This window comes from Argiope bruennichi, chromosome X1 (genome assembly GCF_947563725.1).
Source record: "Argiope bruennichi chromosome X1, qqArgBrue1.1, whole genome shotgun sequence".
NCBI classification, from domain to species: Eukaryota; Metazoa; Arthropoda; class Arachnida; order Araneae; family Araneidae; genus Argiope; species Argiope bruennichi.
Genome location: NC_079162.1, coordinates 16,577,834 through 16,605,452, shown reverse-complemented (window position 1 = coordinate 16,605,452; position 27,619 = coordinate 16,577,834). Strand labels below are relative to the sequence as shown.

At 28.4% G+C, this 27,619-nt stretch overlaps 1 protein-coding gene across 1 annotated transcript; it reads right to left on the bottom strand.

The window, feature by feature from the left end:
- Nucleotides 1–341: 341 nt before the first annotated feature.
- On the bottom strand, nucleotides 342–19,254 carry LOC129958168 (uncharacterized). Its single transcript, XM_056070412.1, has 5 exons — nucleotides 19,135–19,254; nucleotides 13,702–13,766; nucleotides 12,424–12,565; nucleotides 9,071–9,186; nucleotides 342–2,572 (listed from the first exon to the last, which is right to left on the bottom strand). The coding sequence occupies exons 1-5, from the start codon at nucleotides 19,172–19,174 to the stop codon at nucleotides 2,411–2,413; spliced, it is 525 nt and encodes a 174-aa protein (XP_055926387.1). The 5' UTR covers nucleotides 19,175–19,254; the 3' UTR covers nucleotides 342–2,410.
- Nucleotides 19,255–27,619: the final 8,365 nt, after the last annotated feature.

Below are 27,619 nucleotides of genomic sequence, written 5' to 3'. Positions count from 1 at the left end.
GGCTATATTTAGTTTTAATGCCGGCTATTTTTAGTTTTATTAATGCTTTGAATTTCGTTTTGCTGGAAAAGGAAAATGAGCCACTGTGAACCACTCCGAATTAAAATGAAACGTATGCTTAGTTAATGATACAATAATAATAATGATGTTGAGCAATATATATACGTATTTGTATACAAACTGATTATAAATTAGCTTAATATACATAGCAAAAAATATGTTTCAGCAAATTATTTGTGATAAGACATAAATAATTTATCAAGTAAATTGGAGGCAATGAATCATCAAAGACATTTAATTCGAATGCAAGGAATATACATTTAATATGTCTATATTCAAGGGATCTGAATAACATTTATTTATTCATTTAAAAGTGGGGTAAAGAAATTTTCTAAATATGACATAAAAATTTATTTGGGAAAAAAATTGAATAGTCCCTAGATTTAGACGAAGAAAAACTAGATGATTATTTATAAACGACATTTATTTACTAAAAACAATATAAGTACGGTCTATTAAAAGATTTGAATAATTTATTCCGATATGGTAAACAACTGCATCGTAATTTTAAATAACCACTAGATTGTGAAGTGTGGGATCAAAGGCCGACTTTAAAAATCATTGAATTGAAACACATGCCTCTACAAGTTATTCACATATTACACCAAATCAAAATACAGTTTCAAATTTTCATTTCGGACTATTTAATAGTATTATAATTTGAAAAAAGTAATAAATATCCGTATTTCATAAATGCAGTTTTCAAAGAAAAAACTTTCTTTTTTAGTGCATTAATAATTTTAACTAAAATATCAAATTGAATAGTCATGCAAATGGTGATATCAAGCTGCACAGGGAAGAGATTTGTTTGAGAAAAGAATTTCGCACATTATCAGGCCATATTTGAATTAAAATTAAAAAAAACTAAAATTAATATTTTAAAATTTAAACTTACATTATAAAAGTTTCATTTTGAATTCGTGATATATAATGAAAGTTAATTAACTCATTTCAAAAGAATTTCATTGTTGGTCATAATAATAATTTTTCTTAGAAGCAAGTGCAATAATTATCATAATAACCATAAAAAATATTTAATAATAGATTGTAAAAAGAAAATGGCCAATAAGCAGGGTTATTACCTTTTTCGAAAATATTCGTAAACCTTTTCTATAAACGCATTTAAGAAGGTAAGTCTAATCCTATTTAGTCTATAATGTCACTGCATGTGAAATATCTAGCTTTCTAGAAGTTATTTCCACTTAATTACTATTGCTTTGATTTTCTCGTTTGACTCTATTGGACATTATGATTATCTAAAAGTGACAGCCTGATTTGGAAATTATTTAAAAATGTGGTGATTTTATAATAATATATTACATCCAAGTTTACTCTGGGAAACTGCGAGTAAGAATCTCTTATTTTATTGCTGTTCCTTGTTTACACCAAGACGGGCAACTTTTGGCTTTCCCATTATAATAAACATATTAAAAAATTCCCGATTAAAATTTTTGGAAATGGAAATAAATAATTTAGAATGATGCTAAGAACAGCTAATCGACAGCTAAGAAATCATAAGTTCATATATAAGATTTTGCTTCTTAATATCATTCATCCCAATGTGCAAATCGATTAATCATTGATGCTAGTGCACTATCCATGATGAAAGTTGTAAAGAATCTAAAGGCCCGAAAATAATCATGAAGTGTGAAATATATTCTCGCTTACTGTTTTTGAAACTCGATGCATTTTACAGAATCTTTTGTAGTTTTACTATAATCATAATGTATGTTTTAAGCTTTACTGAAAATATTTCAGAAATAAAGCAGTGCGGAATTAAAAATTAACGTACAAAGTATATTGTTACTCGTTTTTATTTCGCCTAAAAATTGAATACAAAAGATTAGATTGATTGGTTTATGCCACATTTAACTGTACAGGCACAATACATTTTATTTACTCTGCACAATTTTTTAAAAATATAATTAGTCTCCAAAATTTACTTTCGTTTCCATTATTTACTCTGTATATATCGGAAAAAGTTTATTTCCATTTCTAAAATTATTTTACTTTCTGCTTTATAATAACTGCTTTTGAACGTCATTTTAAGTAGTTATTCTCAGTAAGATTTCTTTAGCTCCTATGTTTTGATGGATCATTCTTAAATACAAGGAAATTTTTGCATTTTGTAATTCATTTTGATCAAAAACATCAAAATTCCTTATTATTTAATATAATTTTGTCAATTCGAAACTTCGATAATGCACAAATGTCATAAAAACAGCTGCTTCTCGTTAAAAAATAAAACAATTTTCATTTTTATTCTTAGGTGTCCTTTACTTAATGAATAACACTTTGAAATGATCCAGTTGAATATAATCAGTAGATCACTTAAGCAATGAGTAATTAATTATTTAGAGGCAGAGGAGCTTTTGGTGTATGTAAATTGAAGATTCTGGTGGCGTTGTTGTATTTGCTCTTGGATTCTTTTTTGTAAGAACTGTTTCACTTTTTTTTTATGCTGCATATGTTGTCGAAGCCTTTTAGGAGATTGCCCTTGCCGAAGAAATATCTGAAATGAAATAAAAATTTCTTACAATAAACAATTTTATTATATTTTTAAATTATAAAAACGAAAAAACATGGATAAGGTGAAAATATCGCCTTTCTGTGCAAATCATTCATAATTTTTTCTTTATTTACCGACGAACTTTATCTCTTTTAACTTTTATTAAACGAATACTGGAACTGAGAAACGATATACAACTAAATTGTGTTCGCATATATGTTGTAAATCTTTCACGGATCTGAACTCTTGGTTCTGTTGGGTGCAAAAGGAGAATGGTTCAGCCATGTTTATTTGGAAACAGAGCAAAGCGAACTGAGGTGATAACACAAAATGTTCTACTGTAAGTGAAAGAGCTATTTAGCGATTCGTCAGAGCACAAAACGGCCTACATCTTCTGTACAGCCTACAAAGGACAAAGGTGTAGATATAAGTGGACTTCTTCTTGAGTTATGCATGCGGATATGTAGGTGAGTATTGAGAAATACCTTTTTACATATGAGTGCCAGAAACTTTTGCAAAGACCCAATACATTGCATTCACAATATTAATTTAGGAAAGGGCCCCAAAACAATATTGCTTCCATGGGAATCAAAATCCCCCAACATTTTTATAAAAGAAAAATTACTTTCTGTTTAAGATAAAACTTTCAGTTAATGTATAACTGGCTATCAACTATTATAAACATAACATAAACCATGGCTATTCAAATAAATGATAATTAAGCAGATTTGTTTCTGTTTTTCTAGCTGATTTGTTTCAAATATCCAGATGTCACAAAATCAACTCATGAAATATAAAGCATGCATATTCTTCCAGTCGAATAGTTTGGGAACCACTCATGAGCTGTCCGAAGAAATTGTTTTTAGGCAAACTATGAGAGAGAGGAGAACCAACACTCATACCTTACCTTTAGTATCACTTAGAATCAAGGACCTTTTTCATTTCTTGTTGAAATGAAGAATAATTGACAATGCAAACGCAATGAGTTTTATTTAGAAAATTATTGGACTTATTTATAAGTTCAATAATAGTGTTTTTAGGTTTTTAAATGATACCAATATAAGTATCGAACAATTTTTCCTTAAATTTAGCAAAATATTTAAAATTAGTTTTTCGTAATTTTCTGTAACAAATTTATTGTTGTAATGGAAATCAAACCAATTTCATTATTTCAGCAACTCGTTTAATCATCTAATATTTTTCCATTGTAGAAACTATGGTTAGCGAAGTTTGATATATAACCTGTTTATTCACAATTTAATATTAAAAAATATGTTTTTATCATAGACTCAATCACCACCAAGTCCTTTTTTAATTAATTTGCAATTAAATATTTCCTCACACCAAATCCAAATAAACTCATTTTATAGCAGGATAAATGAAAAATCAATTTTCATTTTGTTTTCTAATTACATATTTTTAGAATAATTTTCCCTTCTTCAAACAATATAATTTGGTGTCTTTTGTTTTTTAGACATTTTGATTGAGAAAAAAGGAAAACTAACCAGGAACAGACATTTAGCTCAAAACATTTAATATTAAAATGTCTTACTTCAAGTATAGGCATAGAAAAAAATAATTACTTTTAGCATGAATTTCAATTTTCCCAGATTTCATATTTTCCAATCTGATAAAACAACAGAAGATGAAATTTTAAATAGCTATGCATCTTGAATTAATAACTTAGAAAAACTGAATTAATTGTATAAAAAAATTCAGCTTTCATTAAATTCATATTTTGATTTTATCAAAGACAAAATGTTTAATTTTTTAATCTTATTAAAGCTTAGATTTTAACTACTTAAGCATTCTAGATTAATAATTTAATACCCAAGAAAGACAATATTCTAGAAGAACACATCATTCAACAAAGTCGGCTAATTGTATTTGTAAAAATATAATAAACAGTTGCTGTAAATTATTTACATAAAACTAATATTGTATAAAATTATTCTTAATAATACAAACAAAATGTCTTTAAAAATATATAGCATTTTATTAATAAAGTAATATTTGCAATATTAAACAAAAAATGTTGAAGGAAATCAATAGTCAAGAAATAAAATTCTTATTGATTTCCACATTTCACCTTGAAGGATAGCGAGGAATGATGAACTAGATGCGAACAATACATTTGTGCTACGAATTCCTTTGAATAGCTGAAAGGATTTGGTTCACCTCGAGCGGATTTAAGAACCAATCTTCCCACAAGTTTATACATGCTTTTAGAATTAAAAAAATAATGATTACAAAATTGAGCTTAGGATCAGTTATAAAAACTATGAAATCTATTTTTAAGACAAACGAAAGTTTCCAAATGAAATATTTCGGAAGATACACGTTTTCCTTTCTTTCGGAGAATTCAGGAATTTGTTTTCTGAAGAGGCTGTATTTGGAATACAGACTCTGGTTCATTTGTAAAAATTAAAAATAGATTCTTGATCTAAAAATAATGCTTTAACTTTTTAACTGTAATTTTTTTTATTCTTATTGTTATAATGGAAGAAATAATAGCATTAATTTTTTTAGCGATTATAATTTCGATGTCTACAAACGTACCTAAAAGAAAATGTTATTTTGGTGTAACTAAGTTTTCTATTTTGATTTTCCTCTTTTATTTTAAAATCTAAAAGTTAAGAAAGCCAATTTTTCAAAAAAACGTATGAAGCCAAAAATGATTATCTCACGCTTGATATTAAAATTTCACATCGTTATGAACAACGATATAAAGAAACATTTTTTCCTAAAAATTTGGTGCTTAAGTGAAAATGACAGATTACCATCCTACGTAGCAGCAAATGATATGCTCGCAATCTGTATCAAATGGAGAAACCACAAAGGATAATGACTTCCCGAGGCGCAACGTTGTTCCTGTCAGCAGTTAGTAGGATTTGTGAGTTATTCGGGTAATTAGGATGCGACAAGGAAAGGCTGGTCGCTAACCTCCTTTCTCCCACAGAAATGCCAAACTTACATTTTATTCCTTATTATTTTTTTCCTTCTATCCTGGCTTTCTTGTTTTATGATGAGTGCTAGAAAATCGAATCGCGAAAGAGATTTAAAGAAGAATTAAGATATTTGAAATACAAAGATTGAGTAAATTCTTATTATAAAAACATTATGAGTTTTATTGACTGATTAACTGATCTAGTTGTTGGATTTGCCTCCTCGTTCATAAAAGTTTTACGTCAAAATATTGAGTACAACTGGCGTTATATAAGCTGAGTAAATTTTCCTCATATCCGAACAATTTTTCTTCTTCCTCTTTTAATTTGAAAGTTTTTAAATTTTTAAATCTTTATTATGAAAAAATATTTAAAAATTCTGCAAAGTAAACAAATAGCTTTTAAATAATATTTGTAGTTTTAAATCAACCAATAAATATAATATATTTATTGGTGCGTTAAAGCATGGAAACAGGTTTATACTGTATATAAATGATTCTTAGACATTAATGCTTATGTGGTTCAGACCACCTCTATGTTTAACAAAAAGGAAAATAATAGCAGTTCAAATGACGATTTTTTTTATTTGTATTATATTGAGACTCTTATACAAGATGTGTATTTAAACATCATAAAAATTACAAGAGAAGAGAAAAATATATTTGATCTTTAGATGCTATTTTGCCTACTTGGGAGAAAATCTTAAAAATAATCTTACAAGTTTGAAAAAAAAAAAAAAAACAGCTATCTGGTTCTCAAGAAAGACTGTACCGAATGAAATAAATAAGAAATATTTTAGGTTAAATTAATGAGTTTGTAAACTACCGAATGGAAACACGTAGCTGGTAACGGAATAGGATATATATTTATCAACAGCTGAATATGATATATATTTATTTGAAAGATAGGCAGAATTTCAGATTGAGTTCAGAATCACACACACACACACACACACACACACACACACACACACACACACTGAGCTTTATTATAAGTATAGGTATTACATCATTCTTTACATAAAAGAACAAAAAAATAAAAAATATGTAATTTTGGATTATATTTTTTGATATATATATTTAGAAGAAAAGCTAAAAGGCCTAGAATTAAACCAATTAACCAATGGAAAAAATAAATGGGATTAACCAATGGAATAAAAGGAAGAAAATAACCAAAAAAAAAAAAGGAAGAAAATAAAATATATTATAAGACATAATATATTTGAAAAGAAATTTTTCTTACCTTCAAATTGATACGAATTTCAGTCATTTACATCTTCATTTTATGTCATTTTAAACGAGCGGTTCTTTTATATACATAAATTTATTTATTTTGTGTATCTCGGAAACGGCTCTAACGATTGGGATAAAATTTTATATTTAGCTTTTTAAGTTTATCCATGCTTTTAAAATTGATCTTTTTTAAATTTTAAAGTTTTGGTTTCTAAGTTTATCCATGTAAGTCTCTTTCCTGAGAAAACTATATTTTACACATAATTTTTTTGAATCACTAACTATTAGAATAAGTATATTCAACTTCCGCTTCGAAGTGTAGGCAGTAGGGTGGAACGAAACTACAACTCTGTAATAACGCGGAAAAGTTGCCTTTTGGTGTAGATAAAATAAATTATAAATATGAAAATTATTTGAGTAAGTTTTGAGGTGCTGCAAAGACGTTAAATTTTCATAAGATTAAAATTTTTGCTACATTTTAAAGTTTTTTTACTAAATAATCAATTTTTGATTTTTAATTTGTAATACAGCCGGAAAATTGCCTTTCGGTGTAGATAAGATAAATTAAAAATGTGAAAAATATTGGACTAAATTTGAGGTGCCGCAAGGATATTAAAGTTTAGTAAAAACTGACTTTTTTGGAACTTTTTCAAAGATTTTTGCGTGTTTCTATTATTAAATAAAAAGTTTTAAATAGGCGTTATAATAAGAATAGAAATATAAAAATAGTTTTACTATTAGATTGGCATGGTACCAAGGACACTGAGTCATCGCTGGAGCAGATGTTATTGAGGGCAGGCGGAGATTTGTTTGCGCGCGGTGACAAACTGAGAGCTGTTGTCTGGTCAGTAACTTTGCGGAGTTTAGTTGAATTAGCGTCTTCGCTCCATCTATTGTGTAACTGATTTGTTACTGTTAATTTTAGGATATGGAATTCGTTGCAAAATTATCTTTTTAAACATTTTGACAATCTGAAAGAGACAAAGTTTTGAAAATTTGTCAACACTTTTAGCCTTACTTTTTGTTTACTTACGACTCATTTCCTACTATACATTTGCATCTTTGTTCCTTAAATTACCCTAATTTAAAAATTTGGGTAATTTAACGAACTACTAAAGAAGAGAATGCATATTTTCCGTAATGAGTAACGGGTGTAGTAGCAGATTTTGACACTGTGAGATTGATGCAAAGTGTTTTTGAGGGCTGGTACCCTATTCAATGTCATAAATTAGCGGTCTTTCTAATTTCACGCTGTACATCATATTGATGTAGAGACTTCGTATGTTTTCGAAACACGAATTGACTGCCTTTAGCGAATCTGCAAAAAACAGTTTCTGAATGTGCGAGGATTTTTTGAAACATTTTTTGATGGAATAATCATCATTTTTTCTATGCGAAAATTGGTTGCCCTTTAACCCATGACTGGAATCATACAGTTTCAGTGGCTGTAGGTGCCATTTCATCCCAAGCTGGAATTATATCTTATAATAAATAAATAAATTCTTATAAAATAAAAATAATGCCAAAGAAAAGTATAAATAGGTGGTTATTTTTCAGCAGAAATAATATATGAACTTATTTAATAGCCACATTAGTTTGTGGACTCTATATGGATATTTTTCTTAAGGGATTTTTTTATAAGTTAGCTGAATTAAATGTTTCCCACCGTGGCCCAAGATGATCTTTTCGCAATTATAAGTTCTCTTTATTCTTAAAATAGACAAACTTCATGGCATTGTAAAAGTTACAAAGCGTATCATTCAGTCCAGTAAAATTGTCCTGAAATTGTATTCTAAATATAATGTTCATTGTAATGATTCCAAAGGAAGTATCTTTTAAAAAACTAAATTTTTATTTTTTAAATTTGTGATATCAATACATTTCCTCAATGCGTTTGCTCTTTTCACTTGATTGAATCTTGTTCCCGTTCTAATTACTCAATAAGTATTCACATCCTAACTATGAGATTTGATAGTCACATTCTGGCAAGTAAATTTGATTTGTTATCGTTTGTATTGTTGAATCTAATCCACCCTCAAATATCAAACTTACATTTTACTTCTACTGAAGGACATATACTGCTGGCTCTTCTGACATAAGAAAAAAGATGATTTCATCATAAAATTACAGTCAGTATTTCACTACAATGCATAAGGAGGGAAAAAAAACCCACCACACATAGATATAAAACATGGTGAATTCTTCAGAAATATTTTAGAAGTTAAAAGAAGGCTTCATAAAATGCATGTTTTAACAGAAGATGACTTTATAAAAGTTATGCAATAAAAGTATTACAGTTTTACTATAAAATATTTTATGTATACCGGATTTGGTTTCTTCATCTTGCCTTGCTTCTTAAGTTTTTTGTTTGCTCCTAAGAAAATTTTGTCAAATTCGTCTTTACCATTTCCTACATTCTTCTTCCTAGAGTTTCGATTGCCTAAAAGAATAAAAATAACAATGATTCATCACAAAAGAAGGGAAAGAGGCTATTAAATAATATCTGTCTTAATTCATCAAAATTTAATTTATAGAAATTCATCAAATTACATGAGCTTGCTATTAGTTAAGAAAAGATTTTTTCAACTTATTTTTAGCTAGAATTTTATTTTTGAGGATTTCTTATAAAGCAGATCTTCTTATACTTTCGTTTCTGTCTGAAGAAAACTCACATCTCGAAAAGCAAATGCTGTCGCCAGTTTTTTCGATTTTTCATCTATGAGCATGAAGAAAATTGTGAATCGTTCGCTTTTTAACTTTTCTTTTAATTTTTATTTCTTTCACAATTCTGATAAGTGCTGATCTTCGTTTGTGTTTTATATGACATTTTTAACTTTCGTGTTTCCTTAAAGTGAAAATAAATTATTGCGTTTAGAAACATTGCGAGTTATTTGTTGAATTCGGTATGAATGTGTAGCTTAGAAAATGCAAACTTGATTTGAAATATTTCATTAATAAAATTATATTTTACTAATTTTATCTTTTTGTCAATAAACGCTTCAATGTCCTTTTTATTTTCTTATGTATATGCATATTTGTATATATATAGGGTCGCGGACATTTTTTTCTGATCCCAGAGTGTTCTTTATGGCAAAAACACACGCACGCACACACACACACACACACACACACGCACAAAAAACTCCACAAATTCTTTACGACATAAATAGCTTTTTATGACAAATTTTTCACAAAATTTGTGCCATAAAAGTCTTCACAATTGAGTTAAAAATTCGTTACGACTCAATTTTTTTTATTTGACGGCTTACTATTGGGCATTTGCAAAATACTTTAGATAAATATAATTTAAGAAGAAATGGTCATTGTGAAAGCTGATTCCGATTCGAAGAGAAAGCAAATCTTTGTCCTCTTCTATCTCATGAAACGAATGTCGCCGTAGGAAAGAGAATGTTGCGAAAAAGCAACCATCCGTGAAATAGTACTAGAAACGATCAGATTAGACTGGCTAGTTCGTATGACAAAATTCATTAGAATGACAATCACCCGTACAATTTTATATTTCATTTATTACTATTGCACTAGGGATTTGATGAATATTCAGAAAATACTTTTTTTATTTCAGAATCAATGGCAGACATTCGTAGATACAAAATTTTTACTATGCACTTCATGAAGCTACAAAAGTGCAATATACTTTCATATAATCATCAGTTAAGACACTTGCCATAGCGTTTTACATAATTTGAAAATTTTCTTTCTTTCTTTCTTTTTTCTTTCTTTTTTTTTTAATATCATGAGGAAGTGTAGCTATCTCATAAAATCATGGAATGTACTCTCATCGCGAAAGTGGTAAGACACAAACCAGTTTTAATATGGGAATAGTAGATAGGCAGTCGGTGTCACATTGAGGTTCAAAAACATTCCAGTAGAGCCGCGGTGACATATTTTAATTTAATGCTGTACGGGAAACATTTTCATGAACCAAGAACACACTGAGGCTTAGCATTCCTTGATAATCGTTTCGGATGGCTCATACAGTTTAAGATGGAACAGATATCCGAACAATATTTTTCCAGGCAAAATTTATATTGTTTCATGCATTTCGCATTCCGAGGGATTTTTTTAAATCTTATTTTTGCGGTCATTTTCAATGGTTCTAGAGGATGAGTTAATTGCAGCACAGCCTTTTAACTCCACTCACAGAATGACGCTACTCGGCTATTTCTGGAAAATAAGCAAACAGAGCTTAATTTCCAAATTTTCCTCGCATTTTATGTTTTGAGCAAGGGAGCATCAAACGTTTTGACTAAGTGAGATCATTACTGAAGTTCTTAATGTGGCAAGAGGATCTTACAAAATATTTCATAGACTTCAAATTTTCCGTATCATTTTGATTCTAAATACATACGATCTGCAGTTATTTGAAGTGCTGCCTACTGACTTCTTACATTGCTAGAGGGTTGCTGTCGGAGGGTTTCCACGCAAGATTCGATCTCACAAATGCATGGTTCTTGTGTATAGGGAGATTTATATTGAATGAGACAAAAATAAAGCATTCCTGTGAAAGCTGTAATTAATTTATATTGATAAATCACATTTACCATGAAACTATAATTACTTAATTTTATTTTCTACAGCTGTTCTACGTGTGTCTCTCCGATGACATGGGAAATATCTATAAATATTTTATATCTATCTATAAAAGTGCGGTATTCCAATACCTGTCCCACTCGTGATAGAATATTTCCTATTGACAAGTCCAACACGTCAATAAACACACGCTACATCTCCGTAATACAAGCCACACCGTTATTTGAGGTATATTCACTCATATGATGCGTTGATTTTTCAGGACTTCGCGAAAATGTTTCACGAACTTTTTCAAGCATTTTGGTTTGAGCGGAGTTTCGTCTTGTCTAAGTTTCTTACATAAGCACCCCGTGTTCTGAAATTGCTTCACCCATCGTTCAATGTTGTTACAATGCCCTGGTTCTTTACCAAATGTCTTGCAAAAATTTCTTTGAACGACGATTAATGAGGGTGTTTTGTCATATTCCAATACACAGAGCACTACAAGGATGACGCCATTTTGATTCCTAACGGCGACTTCGTTACTGGTAGAATTTGCGCTGTTGCCAGATAAAGCTCGTATAACTGTAATTTCAGCTAAATAAATCCATTAAAAAATTCGTACTATGTTATTCCTTTTGCCTCATTCAATATGAATCACCCTATATTTTAAATTTGTAATTTTGAATTCAAAACTCTAATAAGTTGAATATTGTGGAAGTTTTAAAATGTGGGGACAATTCATAGAACCATTGCTTTTGTCAAGAAATGGTTCGTCAGAAAATGGCTTTAATGTTTACAGGACGGAAATGAGCAAATGAAATGCCCGAAACGGCATACCATGGCTCCAATAAATTTCAAATGGAGAGTTTTAGAAAGGTTTAATTCATGCTCAAGAATGTAAGCCGGTATAGATGTCTAAAATTTTTTCCTATTCATTCTTATCTAATACAAGTATAAATCATTTGTTGAACTGGAATATTATTCTAAAAATGAAACAAACTTTTATTTAACAGAGGTTGCTTTCATTATGCTTTCTGCTTCAATGAAGAGAATTCTGATTGCTCTTTTTTTTGTCTTTAAAACATTAAGATTCACTTATTTTTTTAGATTCTAATCTTCTTGAAGAGATTTCTAATCTTTTTACCTTTTTTCTTGGTTAATAATGGAGTTTGAACAGTTGGTTCAATGTTTGGTGTCGACAACAAGTCCTCTTGTCGAGAAAGAATTAATCTTTTGCTTCGTTTCTGCATTTCTTCAGTTTGATAAGAGTCTAATGGGATCCACCACTAAATTAAAAAATCCCAAATAAACTATTTGTTCATAATTTAAACAATGAGCAAGAATTTAAAACTCAAAATTAATGTCAAATATCTCAGCAAAACTGAAAATTAAAATGTTTCCCGTCAATTTATGTCTATTTAATTTAAAATTCAAATACTTATAAATCATTCAAAGTTAAAACTATTTATTTTATGCAAAATTTCAAATTTACGAATAAATTTTTTAATTTAAGCATTTTAATTTTGTTTAGTATCTAAAATCATTTTAAAAAATTTATTTAATATATAATAAATGTTGAATATCATTTTTTCCTCTGCTCCTTTATTATCTTTTTAATGGAGCCATTTCAGGAAATTTCCTTATGAAAATATTCTTTAGATTCTCTTCAAGACAGTTATTTTCGTTACCTTTTCGGTCTTTTATTTTTTATAATTCTAAATTTTGTTGCAAGGTTAAATGCTTTGAACTTAAAATCTTTTCAGCTGTTTTTCTTATAATAGAAGTGTTTGCAAGAAATTTTTTTTTCTGGCACCATGTTCTTTTCTAAAAGAAATAGAGGATCAAATCTGAGTAATTTTGGTCAAGAATATAAACTAGAATTAAAAGTAAGACAAGTAGTGAAGCTATTTCGCAATGGAAATGATCGTATAGAAAAATTTCATGGCAATTAAAATGTTTTGTTCAGCATCTGACAAGTTTGTTATGGGAGGTATAAAATTAGATTAAAATGCCTTTCTGCTTCAATTTTTTAATATTATTAAAATTAATTTCTCATTGTATTATTCTCTAGTTTTAAATTTCGTTATGAATTGCACAAATATATCGACAGACTTCAAAAAACATTCAGCTAGACATTAAAAAAGAGGACGTTAATTTCTAACATTATCCATTATTTTTTCGGTGCAGATGAATACAAAATAATTAAAAGATAAATTATTTAATTAAATCCAAATCCGTTTTTGAAGACAGCTGATATTCAAGTAAAAGTTGTTTTTATTTATTGGTAAATTTCATTTATACTCACACTCCTTTTAGCTGCAAAGCCAGTCATTTTTCAGATTAATTTATGTTTCGGTTATTAACTATGATATAATAAAATTTGAGATAATTTGCTGTTATAGAAATGTTACATTCGACAAACCTTATATCCTAAAGGATCATCTGACAAATGAGTCGTCGGAATAATGGAGCTTTCTGCATAAACACCTGTAAAAAACAACAGTCATAGTTAACTAAGAAAAGAAAATTAATGGATGACATGTTCATAAATATATTGCTTAGCTTAGTTATCAATTGAAATAATACATATTTTATTAACACAACTAGAGATGTTTGGGGTGCTTTTTCGAGTGATAATGAGTGCTTGAAAATTTTTTCACTGCATGATATTCATTAGTGTGGAAGGCGAGAGCAATTGATAGAAACTCTTTGCTGAATATCGTAAAATAAATTTCAAGTTGCCAATTTTTTTTGAGGGGGAGATTTTATTTCTTTTCTTTTGCTTTTTTTTTTCTAGTTCTGTTACAAAAATCAATTCATTTGCGTTTTGGAATCAGTTTTTAAATTAAGATACAGCCTGTATATAACGAAATTTTCATACTGTCTGGAAAATTAGTAACTATAAAAAAAAATGTGCTTTACTAGTCATTGCCAGATTTGCTAAATATCTGATCCTTTATAAGAACAAGGGATGGTAGTTTGCTATCGTACTATCATCTCAAAAATTTACAAAGGCTAATCACACATTTAAAAAAATTTCCAATTGATATGTGAGCAGTCTTTTAGTTTAAAAGAACTGCATTTTTTTTTCAGTATTTGCTTAGATTTTAAATTGCAATTTTATAATATAGAGTTTTCATTAATGAGAAATTGGTGTTTGCTAAAAAAACACTAAATAACCTCAGATTTCAGTGATTCTATACAATTTAGATCTCTCAGAGTCTAAGAAATTTTTTTAAAAAATTATATTTGTTCTTAGGTCTAAGAACACGATAACTTCAAATCCGAACTAGATAGACGCATGAAATTTGATATCTGTTTCTTTGCACCAGAAGTCTAAATGTTTATCAAATTTAGGACGAAGTCCATCTCCTTTGTCCGTTTATCCACCTATATTCATCTGAATGCAGTAACTCAAATCGCAAAGAGCCAGATGAATAAAATTTAACATATGATTTTATCTCCACAATTGTATATTTGTATAAAATTTTGGATAAAAAACCTCTGAACAGTGTTAACATCTTTCGTTTTATATATTGAAGAAAAAACGTTATGACTCAGAAAAATGAAATTTGGTGCACATTTCCTTTAGACATAGTCGACAGAAAGAAAGGACTAAGCACAAGACAAGCTATGTTGAGGAAAGACATCCAGAAAAAAATAGAGACATTTACTTATTATACAACTAAAAGTTCTGATTAGCATTTTCGACAGACGTATGACATATTTTCACATTGAAGGGGTGTGAACATTTGGGTGCCCGTTAAGATATCATTTTTGTCATCTGCCTATGACTCAGAATTAGAGAGCCCTTTTTATATTTCTAAAAGGGGGACAATCATTTAATCTTCAAAACATTTTATTATGAGCCTATTTACATAATTTCAATTAAATTGACTTGTTTCGTGTTTATAGCGGTGGAATTTTGGAATCGATTTTTTATTCATTTCTTAATATGCTAGAGTTTAGAAATTTTCTATACTTATGTATTCTCGTTGATAATACACTATTTTAATTTTGTAGAACTTAATTATAAGTTGATCGATTCAATTAATTAAATTTTGCTCACATTTTGATTTTATACGAGATGTGTCATTTGGAAGCGAATTTAGAAAAAAAATTAATTATCAGGTTTTATTAGATTTAAAATAATGAATTTTACATGAAAGATTCAAAAGCTAAAAAATTATCCTTTTTAGAGCATTAATAAAGGTACGCTCTTGTTCATTTGACTTAAAAGCTTCTGGAGCTGTTTTATTTTTTTTATTTTTTGAAGTTTCATAATATTTCCTACCTTTTCAAACTCAGTTTCTTCAAATTTTTTTTTTTTTTTTTTTGAAAAACCGTTGCTACCGCCATTGTTATTGTTTACATTTTCAGTTTCAAGTTTATTACTTCAGTCATTTTTTTTTATGAATATGTCTTTGTTGTTCAATAGCTGAAAAGGATATGGATCAAAACTCAATTAGTTTCATTCTTTAGGCCTATTTTGACAAACCTTTAAGTAGGGATATAGTATTATTTTGGAAACAAGTGGACACTGATAAACCTGGGTGATACAAGATGGAAATCCCAACCACTTAAAGACTTATTTCTTATGTCTCTTAGAATAGGTTTTTTTTTCAAATTTTCTTAACCTTTAAATGCCCTAAGTTTTAAATTTGATACCGGACTTTTAAAAGTGAATTGTACCGTTACAATTGGTTTGTTTTTAATGTTTGTCCGTATGCATATTGCCATTGCATAACATTCTTTTGAACAAAAGTTTAAAAAAATAAACGTTAGCTGTCAAAATTGTTCAAATAATATGACTTTTTATTTTCCCACAGTATTGAAAGAGTGACATATCTTTAGAAAAACCTTACGTAAATCTTCGACGCATTTCATTTTTCTGAAAAATAAAAATACTTTTGAGGTACGTGAGTATCTTATTTTTACTATAATATAATTATTTAAATATATTATTTATGGCCTTAATGCCTAAAATATCAAAATTGATATCTGATTTTCTTCCGAAATAAATATATAAAATATTATTGTGATTTTATCATTATTTCCCCCTTTAACTGGCTACTGCAATGAACACATTGATATTTTTAAAAATTTACCCTGGAAAATCAGGCTTCTAAGGGTTCATTCTTTTTTTATTTAAATTTTAATTGAATGCGAAATTTTCCTATGACAAAATAAAAGGTGTGATTCGAACCATGGTCCCAGTAACTGAAAACAGTAAGTCCATACCACAAAGCCATGGAGATTTGGAAGCCATTTCACAAGATATACCAGTTTATGAGAAATAAAATATTGCTCGTGCTATCATTTTTCAAAGCAAGCTCTATTATTAATTTTATGTCTTTTATTTGAATTATAGAGCGTTTTTCATTGAATTTTATTAGTTTTTAGATCCTTTACATTACAATAATGAATGATAAATTAGAAATTAAAAAAGAGAAAATAATCAAAGCAAAAGTTTTGGTTCAGTACACTACTTAAAGTAAGCATTTAAAACTGTTTTCAATTAATACACTTTCTTTAGTATTCAAGTCTGTCCCCAGATGAATATTTTCAGCCCTAAATGGAAATATATACTTTAAAGCATAATTAATTCTTCAAGAACACTGCATTAAATTTATCTAATGAACAACGCCTTTGGGAAGTATCGATATAATGATAGCTCTGAGACAAGTCTGTCTTGAATGACAGAGGAGTGAGAAATTTCAGAAATACTCTTGCTGTCACATCGTCTTGGAGTTGCTTGCTTTTCACTTACTTGCGTATCTCTTATCTTATTTTAATAAATTTTTTGAACCGAAATTTTCACCACAACAAACTGTAAAGCGTGAAACTTAGATACTGTAGGTTTAAAGCTCAGACAAATAATACTTATTGACATTAGCAGCATACAATTCATGAGAGATAAGATATCTTATCCATTTGTTAAAGTCAGTTGTAATATCAATTCTTCTTTTACTTTTAATTTCAGAAACTTTTTCTTTCAATTTTATTAATTTTTCGATTTTTTCATTATTTCTGAAAAATGTTTTTTCTTTAAAATGTTCATAATATTTGATATATTTTATAAATTTTTTAAGCGCTTTTTAAGAGAGAATATAGTTTTTGATAGCTTTTTAATGACTCTATTTTATTATGCTACGAAAGATTTCGTTTTATGAAAGTTGTGTTTATTTGAAAAGCGATTCTTTCTTTAAACCTTTAAGAAAGATTACAGAAAAAAGAATCCATTGTGAATTTTCAATGGTTATTTCTTTTTCAGAAAATTAATCGTTTTCCTAAACTTCAACACATTCACTTGCATGTATTCTCATCCACACTTTCACCCACTTCTATTAACTTTTAATCCCTTCTTAACACATCCATACACTTCAGCATAGTTTCAAGTTCATTCCATATATACTCTTATAGCGATCCATGCTTCTGTTCATTTAGTATTGTTTGTTTCATTCAAGATTGCTATGTATGTATGTAAAAAGAGAAAATCAGTCTTTGTCTCGTTCGCGTTTTGTTACTTTACATATGAGATTGATATCAGAGTTGAGTTTTTACGTTATAAACATTGAGAATTCACAACAAATTCTTTTCATAGATAGATATATACACAAATAGATTGATCAATTCTAATCAATATCTAATAAATCAAATTCTCGTATCAGTTATTTCTTACAATGTCAGTAAGTGATGAGTTTCGATTTAACTTCTAAATCAAAATTACAACTATTTTTAAAATAAGCCTTATCATATTAGAGTATTTTGATTAAAATATAAAAAGCACTTTTTGTAGAATATTTATTCCCATTCATTTGATTTGAATCCATTAGTATCCATATACAATATTTATTAAGATTTAAAAAAATCAATACTGATAAATTAAAAAGAACATGTTATATTAAAAGTTCTTGAAACATTTTTAGTACCGGATAAAATAATAATTGGTTTTTAAGTACATCTTCTAATTTTTGTTTCAGTTTTGATATAAACATGACAAAAAAATATTTGTTGCCCTTTTTCAAATTTTTTTCATTCTGTGCTTCTTTTTTATTCTATGCTTCAGAAATGATGTATTGATTCAAATTAACTAGTAATGTGTTACTAGTTAATTTGAATTACAACATTTTTTTTATTTTTTATTGTTACTCTTATAAAAGTTGACTTAATTTTTCTTTAATGACTATTTGTATTATTTTTATGTTATTTTTTTGTCAAATCAAAAGGAAATCCGTTATTTTACAGTTGGAAACTGAAATAAACATTAAAATTTAAAAAAAAAATACTTTTAGAAATTATATATATAATAATTTTTCAAAAATTTGTACTTTATTATAAAGTAGAAAACATCCTATACTTAGGAAATGCTTGGATCTGCTTATGCATGCATATAAAAAAGTTCTTAATTTTTTCAGTAATTTCTCACTAAGCACCAAATTCCCCTTTTACAAAAAAAAAAAAAAAAAGTATCAAAGTTTTTAAAAAAATTATAAGCATTTATTTAACATTTTTATTAATTGGTGTCTTTATCTTCAGAAATCCGGAAAATTTTATTTTAATATTATAAAGAAAATAAAGATAATATTATATTTCAGAGCATACTCACTGACATGCAAAAATTTGTGAAGATTTTATTTGAATTATCTTCTAATTTTAACAATTAATTCCATAACTTTTAACCAAAATGGACAAAAGTCTCGATTTCTTCAGGAAACAACAATTTTTTTTTTTTTTTAGAAAAATCGAAACAAATGCATTTGACGTTATGGGGGAAAAATTTGAAAAAGCCAAACAAAATATCAATATGAACGTGAGCACAATCATTTTTGCTAATACAATTGAGAAAGCATACCTAATCCATTCAAAAGTAGCCATAGGAAAGGAACCACCATCACCCCGGAAAGAGTTTCCCTGTAAAGAGTTTCTACTGCAGAACTGCTTTCGATATAAGAAGTATCAAGGTGCTAGACTAGAGGTGATGGCGCCTGCGCACGAAACACGTTAGAAGCGAGAATCGGCTGGCAGCGCCAACAATCGAAATCAGATTCATCGATTCTCCAGTTTCTTGAAAAAAAAAAAAAAAAATGATTTAGATTGCCAAACACAGTGCAAAAAATACTACCGGAAAGAAATCTTTCGTTATGCGTTGCAGAGAAGAAATATATGAATTCTAGTGATATTAATTAAAATTATTTGATAAAAATGAAAACCATTCTTTTTTTGATGGAGGATATTTATTTTCTAATTTTTTGAATAAAAAATCATTCTAAGAATGGATCATATATATTTTTTGCTTTACACGTAAGGATAAAATGTTTTTTGCTATTTTAAAAGAAGTTAAAAATTTCTAAAACCATTTCTTATTCTTTTCAAATGAAGACGAAAAAAAAAAAAAAAAGGATTTAATGAAATCTTTAAGAGGTTTGATCTGACCTCGATTAAAATGATTAAAACTAAAACAACAATTCAAAAAACTATCTTCCTCGAAAATAAATTCTTCTGAATTAATAAACTTTTTTCACGCATCATAATTTTCTTTTTCAATTAATTAGTTTAGCTCTTTTCTTCTTTAATAACAATAAAAAAAAAGACAAACAACAAAGAATAGTTTCCGGAACAACACCATTCAACGCTACCAAAGCTCTACTGAATTTTATTAGAAAAATATTTAAAAAAGGAAAACCAAAAATATGACATGTTGCCGATTATGGCACCTGGAGCAAAAAATATTTACAAAAATTATTTAAACAGGCTTCAACTACGACATCCATAGCTGCTCCAGCAGCACAATGGATATTATATTCGAAGAATACAATATTTTATTCGATTATCCTTGAAAAACTTTTCAAATAAAATGCATTTATTTTCAAATTAGTGTTACAAGAGATTCGAGCATATTTTGATAGGTGACAAATTACTCTGACATTTTTATCTCTACTTTTCAACTTTCATTGGATTTTTCATTTCATATTCTCATTTGGAGGTATTAAAACTATATTTTCAGATCTTTCATTGGTGCTAAAAAAGTATGAAATCATGGTATTGTATTCCAATTTTTCAAAACTAACACGATTCCTTTAACAAAACGATTATATTTACTCTATATAAACAGAAAGCAGTAAAGCTCACTTCATTTCTGTTAAATTGTCAAAAATAAAAATCATCTTGACACTAAATCGGTTGCAGAATGATACAGCTGACAGCTGAGATTTAAGCTTGTGTTATTGATGAAAAAAAGCCAAATAATTCGTAAATCTCTTCAAAATAAATAATAAATAAAAATCTCATTTACATTTCATCATCATCCTTTTAACATCCGAAAAAAAAATATACCATACATTTGCATCTTCATCTTCAGAAGGAAAAACACTAATAGCCTGATTTCTACAAGATTTAAAGTTTAAAGGCACCATGTGATGCAGTTACTAAATAAATCAGAACAGTAAAAATACAAAGTGAGACGATAATAGCAAAAAAAAAAAAAAAAAAAAAAAAAAGTACTTTCAAAAAATAATTTTAAAAAATAAAAAAAATCCTTGAAAAAAATAATGCCATAATTCTCTTCAGATTTGTCTAAATCTTACAAGAGGAAATTAAACACAGAAAATCTTCACATTAAATGTTTTTGTTTGTAATTGAATTATCAACAATGTCATCTATCAAAGGCATTTTTAAATGTTTGCTTGAATAACATAGATTTTTGAATATTAGATAAGTTGCTGAGTAAGCAATTATATTAATATTTCACAATTTCTGTCCTTTCAAATCACAGCTTTTGCACAGAAGCATACAGTTTAATATAAATTACGAAATTGTTGGCATTTGATGTTTTTTAAAAATTGTTTAGTAATTAATTCAATAACTCATTTTAGACAAAACTAATGTGCGCAAAATTTAACTCTAAATAATGTTATTAAATATAAAATGTGATTCCTGTCAGCAAACTTTATCGCAGTTGTCAACCTTATGCATTTGGATGTCTCATTTCGGGCATCACTCAAAACAGTACATTATTTTGACGTTTTATTATTTTTTAAAAACTTTAATTGCTAAAAATACATACAAAGTGCTTTGAAAAGTAGATTAATTTTTCAGGGAAATTCACCTTCAAATAATTATATATATTTATTTTTCAGAGCAATAAACAAGTTCTTGTATTAGGTGAATAATTATGTATTGAATTACTTAGCGCGTAAAGGGTTAATAAGTTGCGTCATGTACTTACGTTTCTTCCACAGCTTTTAAATATATTCTTTTTTATTTGTTGTTGTTACGGTTGCCCATTTGGAAAGAGAAATTATTGACCTATTTTATTCCTTCGCATTTTTTTTTTCAGTATTCATGCATCTCATCTCTGTTAGAAGTTGGCCTAAAGCTACCAAATTCGGCACAGATTATTTTAGACTGTGGAAATGGGAGTAAATTTTTAATTAATTGAAAATAAAGATATTTTTGTTATTTTCAGGAATAGTTAGAGGTTAGAATAAAATTATTATTAATAATTAAAAATTGTTTAACACATTCTAATCTCATTCAACCGCAATCATCAAAGACAGCGAAAGAATGAAATTCGCGATGATTGGCCATTATTCTGCTAGCATTTTGTTATCAAATTCTAGGCTTTTCAATAGAGAAGACCAATTTTAAAATAAGCTAATTAAAAATCCCAAAAAGATTATTAAAATTTAACAGTAGTCTTTTTGATTGTATCAGTGAAACTGCAGTGTAATTTTGAAAAAATATTTTGTGTGTAATTTTCAGGAGTGCTTTAAATTGTAATAAATTTCTACAGATCTTGTATTGAAGGCACCAATATTAAATCTTGAAGAATAATGATTCTAATGATTTTTCCACATTCTTTGGCAATATCATATTGATTTTTTACTTTCTCATTTTATTTCCTAGCTGTTTTACGAACATTTATTAACTTCTTATTTCTAACAAAGCCGTCTAAAATACTGATTAATATGGTGGAAGATTATGGTCGCAATTATTGTTTTTCATCAGCATGTTTCAATCCAGCTTGCATGCTGTTATATGCACGTTAAATACGCCTCACTATTTTAATGTTGGAGCATTTCGCATTAAGAATAACAACAAACATTCGCTTTATTTGAAATATATTATTTTAAAAAATTGTCGATTTTTTTAAATTCTTAAAAGAAAGCTATTTAATCGAGTAATAATAAAAATCGCTTATTTGAAAAACAATTTCACATTCAATTTATTTTTTCGTTATTTTTAATGCGTATTATAAGTGATTTCCATTAAAATGTTCTGCATCCACTTTAACTTTACCCTATCAAAATTGTGAGTATTTTTTTTAAAGAACAGTGTAATTATTTTTCAATTTTTTTTTTCTTGCTAAAAATATGATAAGAATAATTTTTTCTTAGTTCCATAATCTCCAGAAACAATTTAAAGAACGCAAATCTCCATAAAACCGCCCTATCGGTGATAAGTAATACTTATTTATTTTTAGTACTTCAGAAGTTATGCACAGTCAAGAGTAAAATGTGAAGCTTTTCCTGAAACATTTTCTATGAGCTATGCTAAACAATATGCTTAAATATGGTCTCCGCAAAATATCAGATTTCATTAATTTCGGCTAAAATGTTATACTGACAAGTCATGAGAAATTTACTGTATTACTATGTTAACTAATATTATAAAATTGAATTGATTGCAAATGATTTCTTAGGCATCAAGTTTTATTATTATTTCATGCAAATTATGGCAAATCAAGACTGAAATATAAATAATTCAAATAACACCAAAATTAGAAATTTTGATGTAAACTGTCTATGGATGAAGCGATTGTTAGGTATATTATAGAAACAATATATTTGATATGAATGCTTGTGCACGAAAATGTCTTTAAGCTCATACTGGTGAGTTAAAAAAATGAAATTAAGTGTCGAATATCTTCCACTATATAATCTGGGTACAATCAACAAAATATAGTTTCTATAGAACAGATGCTTTATAATTATAAGTGAATTCAATGAATGAATGATTAGGAAGAATATCGCGCCCGGTTATTTTCGGTATGGAAATGACTTCAAACCTCCTGCTTATAATAGGGTGGGAGGGATATGAGTAAGTCATGCCCATGGCCTGATCTCAATTGAAGTGCGCCATACTTCCCAGATTCGTTGTTGCATTATCTGAGGTGATGTGACCTTTCCCGTAAAATGTAGGTAAATGTTCGGACATCAAAGGCCAGCGAGTCGATACATGGAGGATCTATGTGTACGTTCCGATGATCTTTTGTACATAATGATGCGAGATTGTAAAGAACAGTTGCGAAGTTTCCATATCACGGTTTTTAAGAAGCTCTGCAGTTTTAAATAATTTATTATGTAATGGTAATAATGCAGAGATTATAGAGTTTATGAATCTGTAAAATGAATAGTTTTATAAAAATAATCTATGCATTGTCAAAGTATTGTTGTTTTTATTCAAAATATCAATACTGATTAAAATTACTGCTTATTATTTGGAATTAAGATATTTTAACACATTCGGAGAAATTTTTTTGCAAAATATATAGCGTGGAAACACTGTAATAGATTAATTTGAATTTGAATTCAATAAGGATTGATGATAAAGTATGAGTTTTAAATATAAAATGGAGATAAAAATACAGTGCATTTGTTATTTTTTAAAAAGAAATAACAAGAAGGGGCGAAAAAATAGTGCCATGTCCCGGACACTACATATCATCGTAGTGCCATTATGTCCACTCATCACTATATAATTTGCAACATTCTTTTCTAGCCTAGCACTAGCTTCTGGACAAAGAAGCAAATGCTGATTTTACCATTTCCTTTATTTAACCTTGCTAAAAAATCAGAATTTATTCCCTCTTGTGATGGTAAAAACAATTCATCTCACCATCTATAAGCTCTTTGGGTCAGTCTACTTCCAACTCTTTTTCCAAATACTATAATTCGAAGAGGCATCGTCAGATTTTATGATTTTCATGATGTCCAGTTCATAAATGCTTGTAGAGTAGTACAGAAGAGGAAATGACTTAATGCAGTTGTCTTAGTGATTTGGTTTCAGTGTTCCTGAACACAGAGATTTTGTTAGCAGAATATTGACATTTTACATAACAGAAAGTCAGAACATGATTTATTTTACTAGTATGAAATACATTTAAAAAGATGAAACAGAAAAAGTGAAATCTATATGTAATTCTTCAAAATTGTTCTTATTGAAAGACGTGTTTATGAACATTCTTAATAAATATTTAATGTATATGAAAGGGAATGCAAATTTTTAATAGAGAAAAAGTGAACAAAAAGTTTCCCAATTTTTTTTTTCAAGGAACAGATTATTATCCATGCTAGCGGCAGAATACTGTAACAAATTTCAAGATTTCTGTTTTGAGTAATGAAATATTTAGCATGAAGCAACTATATTTTAGATGCCAGTGCTTCAATATCTCTTAAATGAACATATTTCAATAATTAAATGTAATTTACTGATTTTAACTGTGTGTATGTTAACTGTATGTTTCTTTTTGAATTGAAAGGAAAACAAAAAATCAATGACGGAGGAAAATTTTTGTAGTATAGTTTGAGAGGAAAGAAGTTAACTTTTTCACTTAAATATTATAAATAGGTTAAAATGTTTAGAATTTTAGGAGTTCAATTGGCCATAATTAATATTAGAAACTGTAGAAATTAAACTCATGTTTATTTCATATAACTTTAAAGAAACTTCTTCACAGAAAGTTAAATTTGTTCCTCTATTAAATAATAATAAAAAAAAAATAGCATTCTTAAGGTTTTCAATTCAAATTCATAAAATTTTTAGAAAAACAATTTCTTTGAAGTATATACTATGATGAAAGTTATAGGAGAAATGAATTTTATTAACAAAATGTTCATATCTTTCGAGATTTGTTACATATGAATTTGGAGAGAGTTAATAAAAAGAATCATATTTTTTTCCAGCGAAAAAAAAATTAGAATAATTCATAAATATTTGCTTGCTTTTAAAAAATGTATAAGGAATATGGAAATAATCCGACGGCTATCACAGAGTAAAAAACCTTTCGATTCTTTTTAATATTACGCTGTAATTCTTACACTTAAATTATTGTATTTTTTAATTCTAAAAATGGAGTGTAGAAGATTTCTATTTAAATCATATAAAAAAGAAATAAAAGATGGGTTAGTGGAAAATATTGCCTTCTTCATTAAAAACTAAAGCTATGTGTCTCTATAATTCACTCGGATTTCAGAAGCCAATTGTCTTCAAAACTGAATAAAAAATCATCAACATCCTGTGAGAGTCAAAAGTTGTTGCGGTTATGCAGTTTCTTATTTTTTCGTGAATGAAATATTCACAGAGATAAGTATAGTAATTGTCAATAAATTGCACCTTGCATTCTGATGAATTTCTCATTTCAGACCTCTTTGAATTCGAAAAACTCATTTTCGGCATTGCGTTTATCAGTCACTCTGTCTGTCCGAGAACACGGTAGCTCAAAAACGCTTGGAGTTAGGCAACTGAAATTTGGTGAGCAGTCTTTACACTAAATTTGCGCATATCTAACAAATTTTTGACGAAATTGCTTTAGATGAATTTTTCTATCTGTTTATTTGTTCGGGCACAAGTGAATACGATAACTAAAAAAGCGTAAAGAGCTAAATAGATAAAATTTTGAAATATAGTTTTACTGGTAGATTTGTATAAAATTCTGAACCACATGCGTAAACGGGTCGACCTTATTTGATCTGCATTTGAGTGCAGATTAAAACTAGAATTCAAAAAAGCAATTATATAGAATTCATAAAAGCAATTATTATTATTATATTATATATAGCAATTATATTATTATAGATAAATGAAATTTGATATGTAATCTTATTACTAGAATTGTAGATTTGCAACCAATTTCGGTTTTAGTCGGACGAAAAGATGTCAAAAATGCATACTTGTATTTCTAAACTAAACTACAAAACACGAAACGCTTACACGCTCTCACTGTTTGCAAGGATCAGAAAGGATAAGTTTAATACCTCATTTGTTGCCATTCTCCCACCTTGACTAAACTCAGATTCCGAAAGTAATAAAAAATCTGAGTACATGTGGCCTTTCCAAGAATCTGCAAATTTTATACGGGGGGGGGACACCTTCATTAAATACACGAGGAAGTTTCAAAGAAAGGCCTCCCGTAGGGTATAATGAATTTGATTGACGGGGCGCCTAGCCTCTATAGGAGCTTATCCTCAGTAATGAGAAAGATGGTAAAGAGCCTTGCCTTCGTTGTTTTTCCGTGACCATCTCCAATGAAGTTTTGCGAGGATTGAAGACAATCCAGAGATTGTCTTGCGATGATTTTGCTCGTTGAGCGGGTATGGGGTGAGCAGAAGCTGGCGTTACTATTGGCTAGTCAGGTGTTGGGTGCGGGGTATGCTACAGTGAAAGGATCTATACTGTAGGATTAGAAAACTGTAGATTTATACAGTTGATGCTTTTGAAAGTAAAGAAAGAGGAGATTTTATAGAGAAATTAAGACGAATTACGGAAAGTAAATGGCTTACATGGCATATTAAATAAACAAACCAAAAAAGTGAATTTAAAAGGGGAAAATAAAATTTTAAAGAAGAATATTACGGGGACCTTTTATCGAGGAATCGGGGTGTATTTACTAATTTCAGCTGCTGCTTCATTTTTATTAAAGTTTTGAGCAAGCTTTTTAATAAATTTTTTAAGGGGGAAGTAATCTAATATTAGGCATATCTCAGTGTATTTTGCATATATTTCTAAATAAATTTTTTTGCTGTAATTCTAAGATTCTTAAGTTGGTCTTGGCACCATACCCCCACACAGGACGCGCATTCGTAAGTACTGGCCACAAATAAGCGGTGTAAATAAGAATTTTATTTTGTCGACTAATTTCAGAGTTTCGAGAAATTAAGGAGAATAATTTATGAGTTAGGTTTCGAAACTTTTTGCTTGCATAAATAAAGTTAGGTTTCCATGTTAGTCTTTTGTCAAGAATTAGGCCTGAATTTTTGCATTCCTCGGACCACGGGTAATTTGATTTTTAATTTTAACGGGAAGAAAGTTAAATTTGTTATTATCTCTAGCAAACACAATGGCTTCAGTTTCACTTTCATTAATTTCAATTCTCCATTTATAAACCAGAATTCAAGAGATTTGAATTGTCTATTAAGGGCTATTGTTAATAGTTCGCGTTTTTGTTTCGGGGTAGTATTGCTGTGTCATTTGCATACGTGTATAAAATTGTATTAAACTGTTTTGGAATACCATTTATAAAAAGAGGGAAGAGAATTGGTCCAATTTTTGAGCCTTGC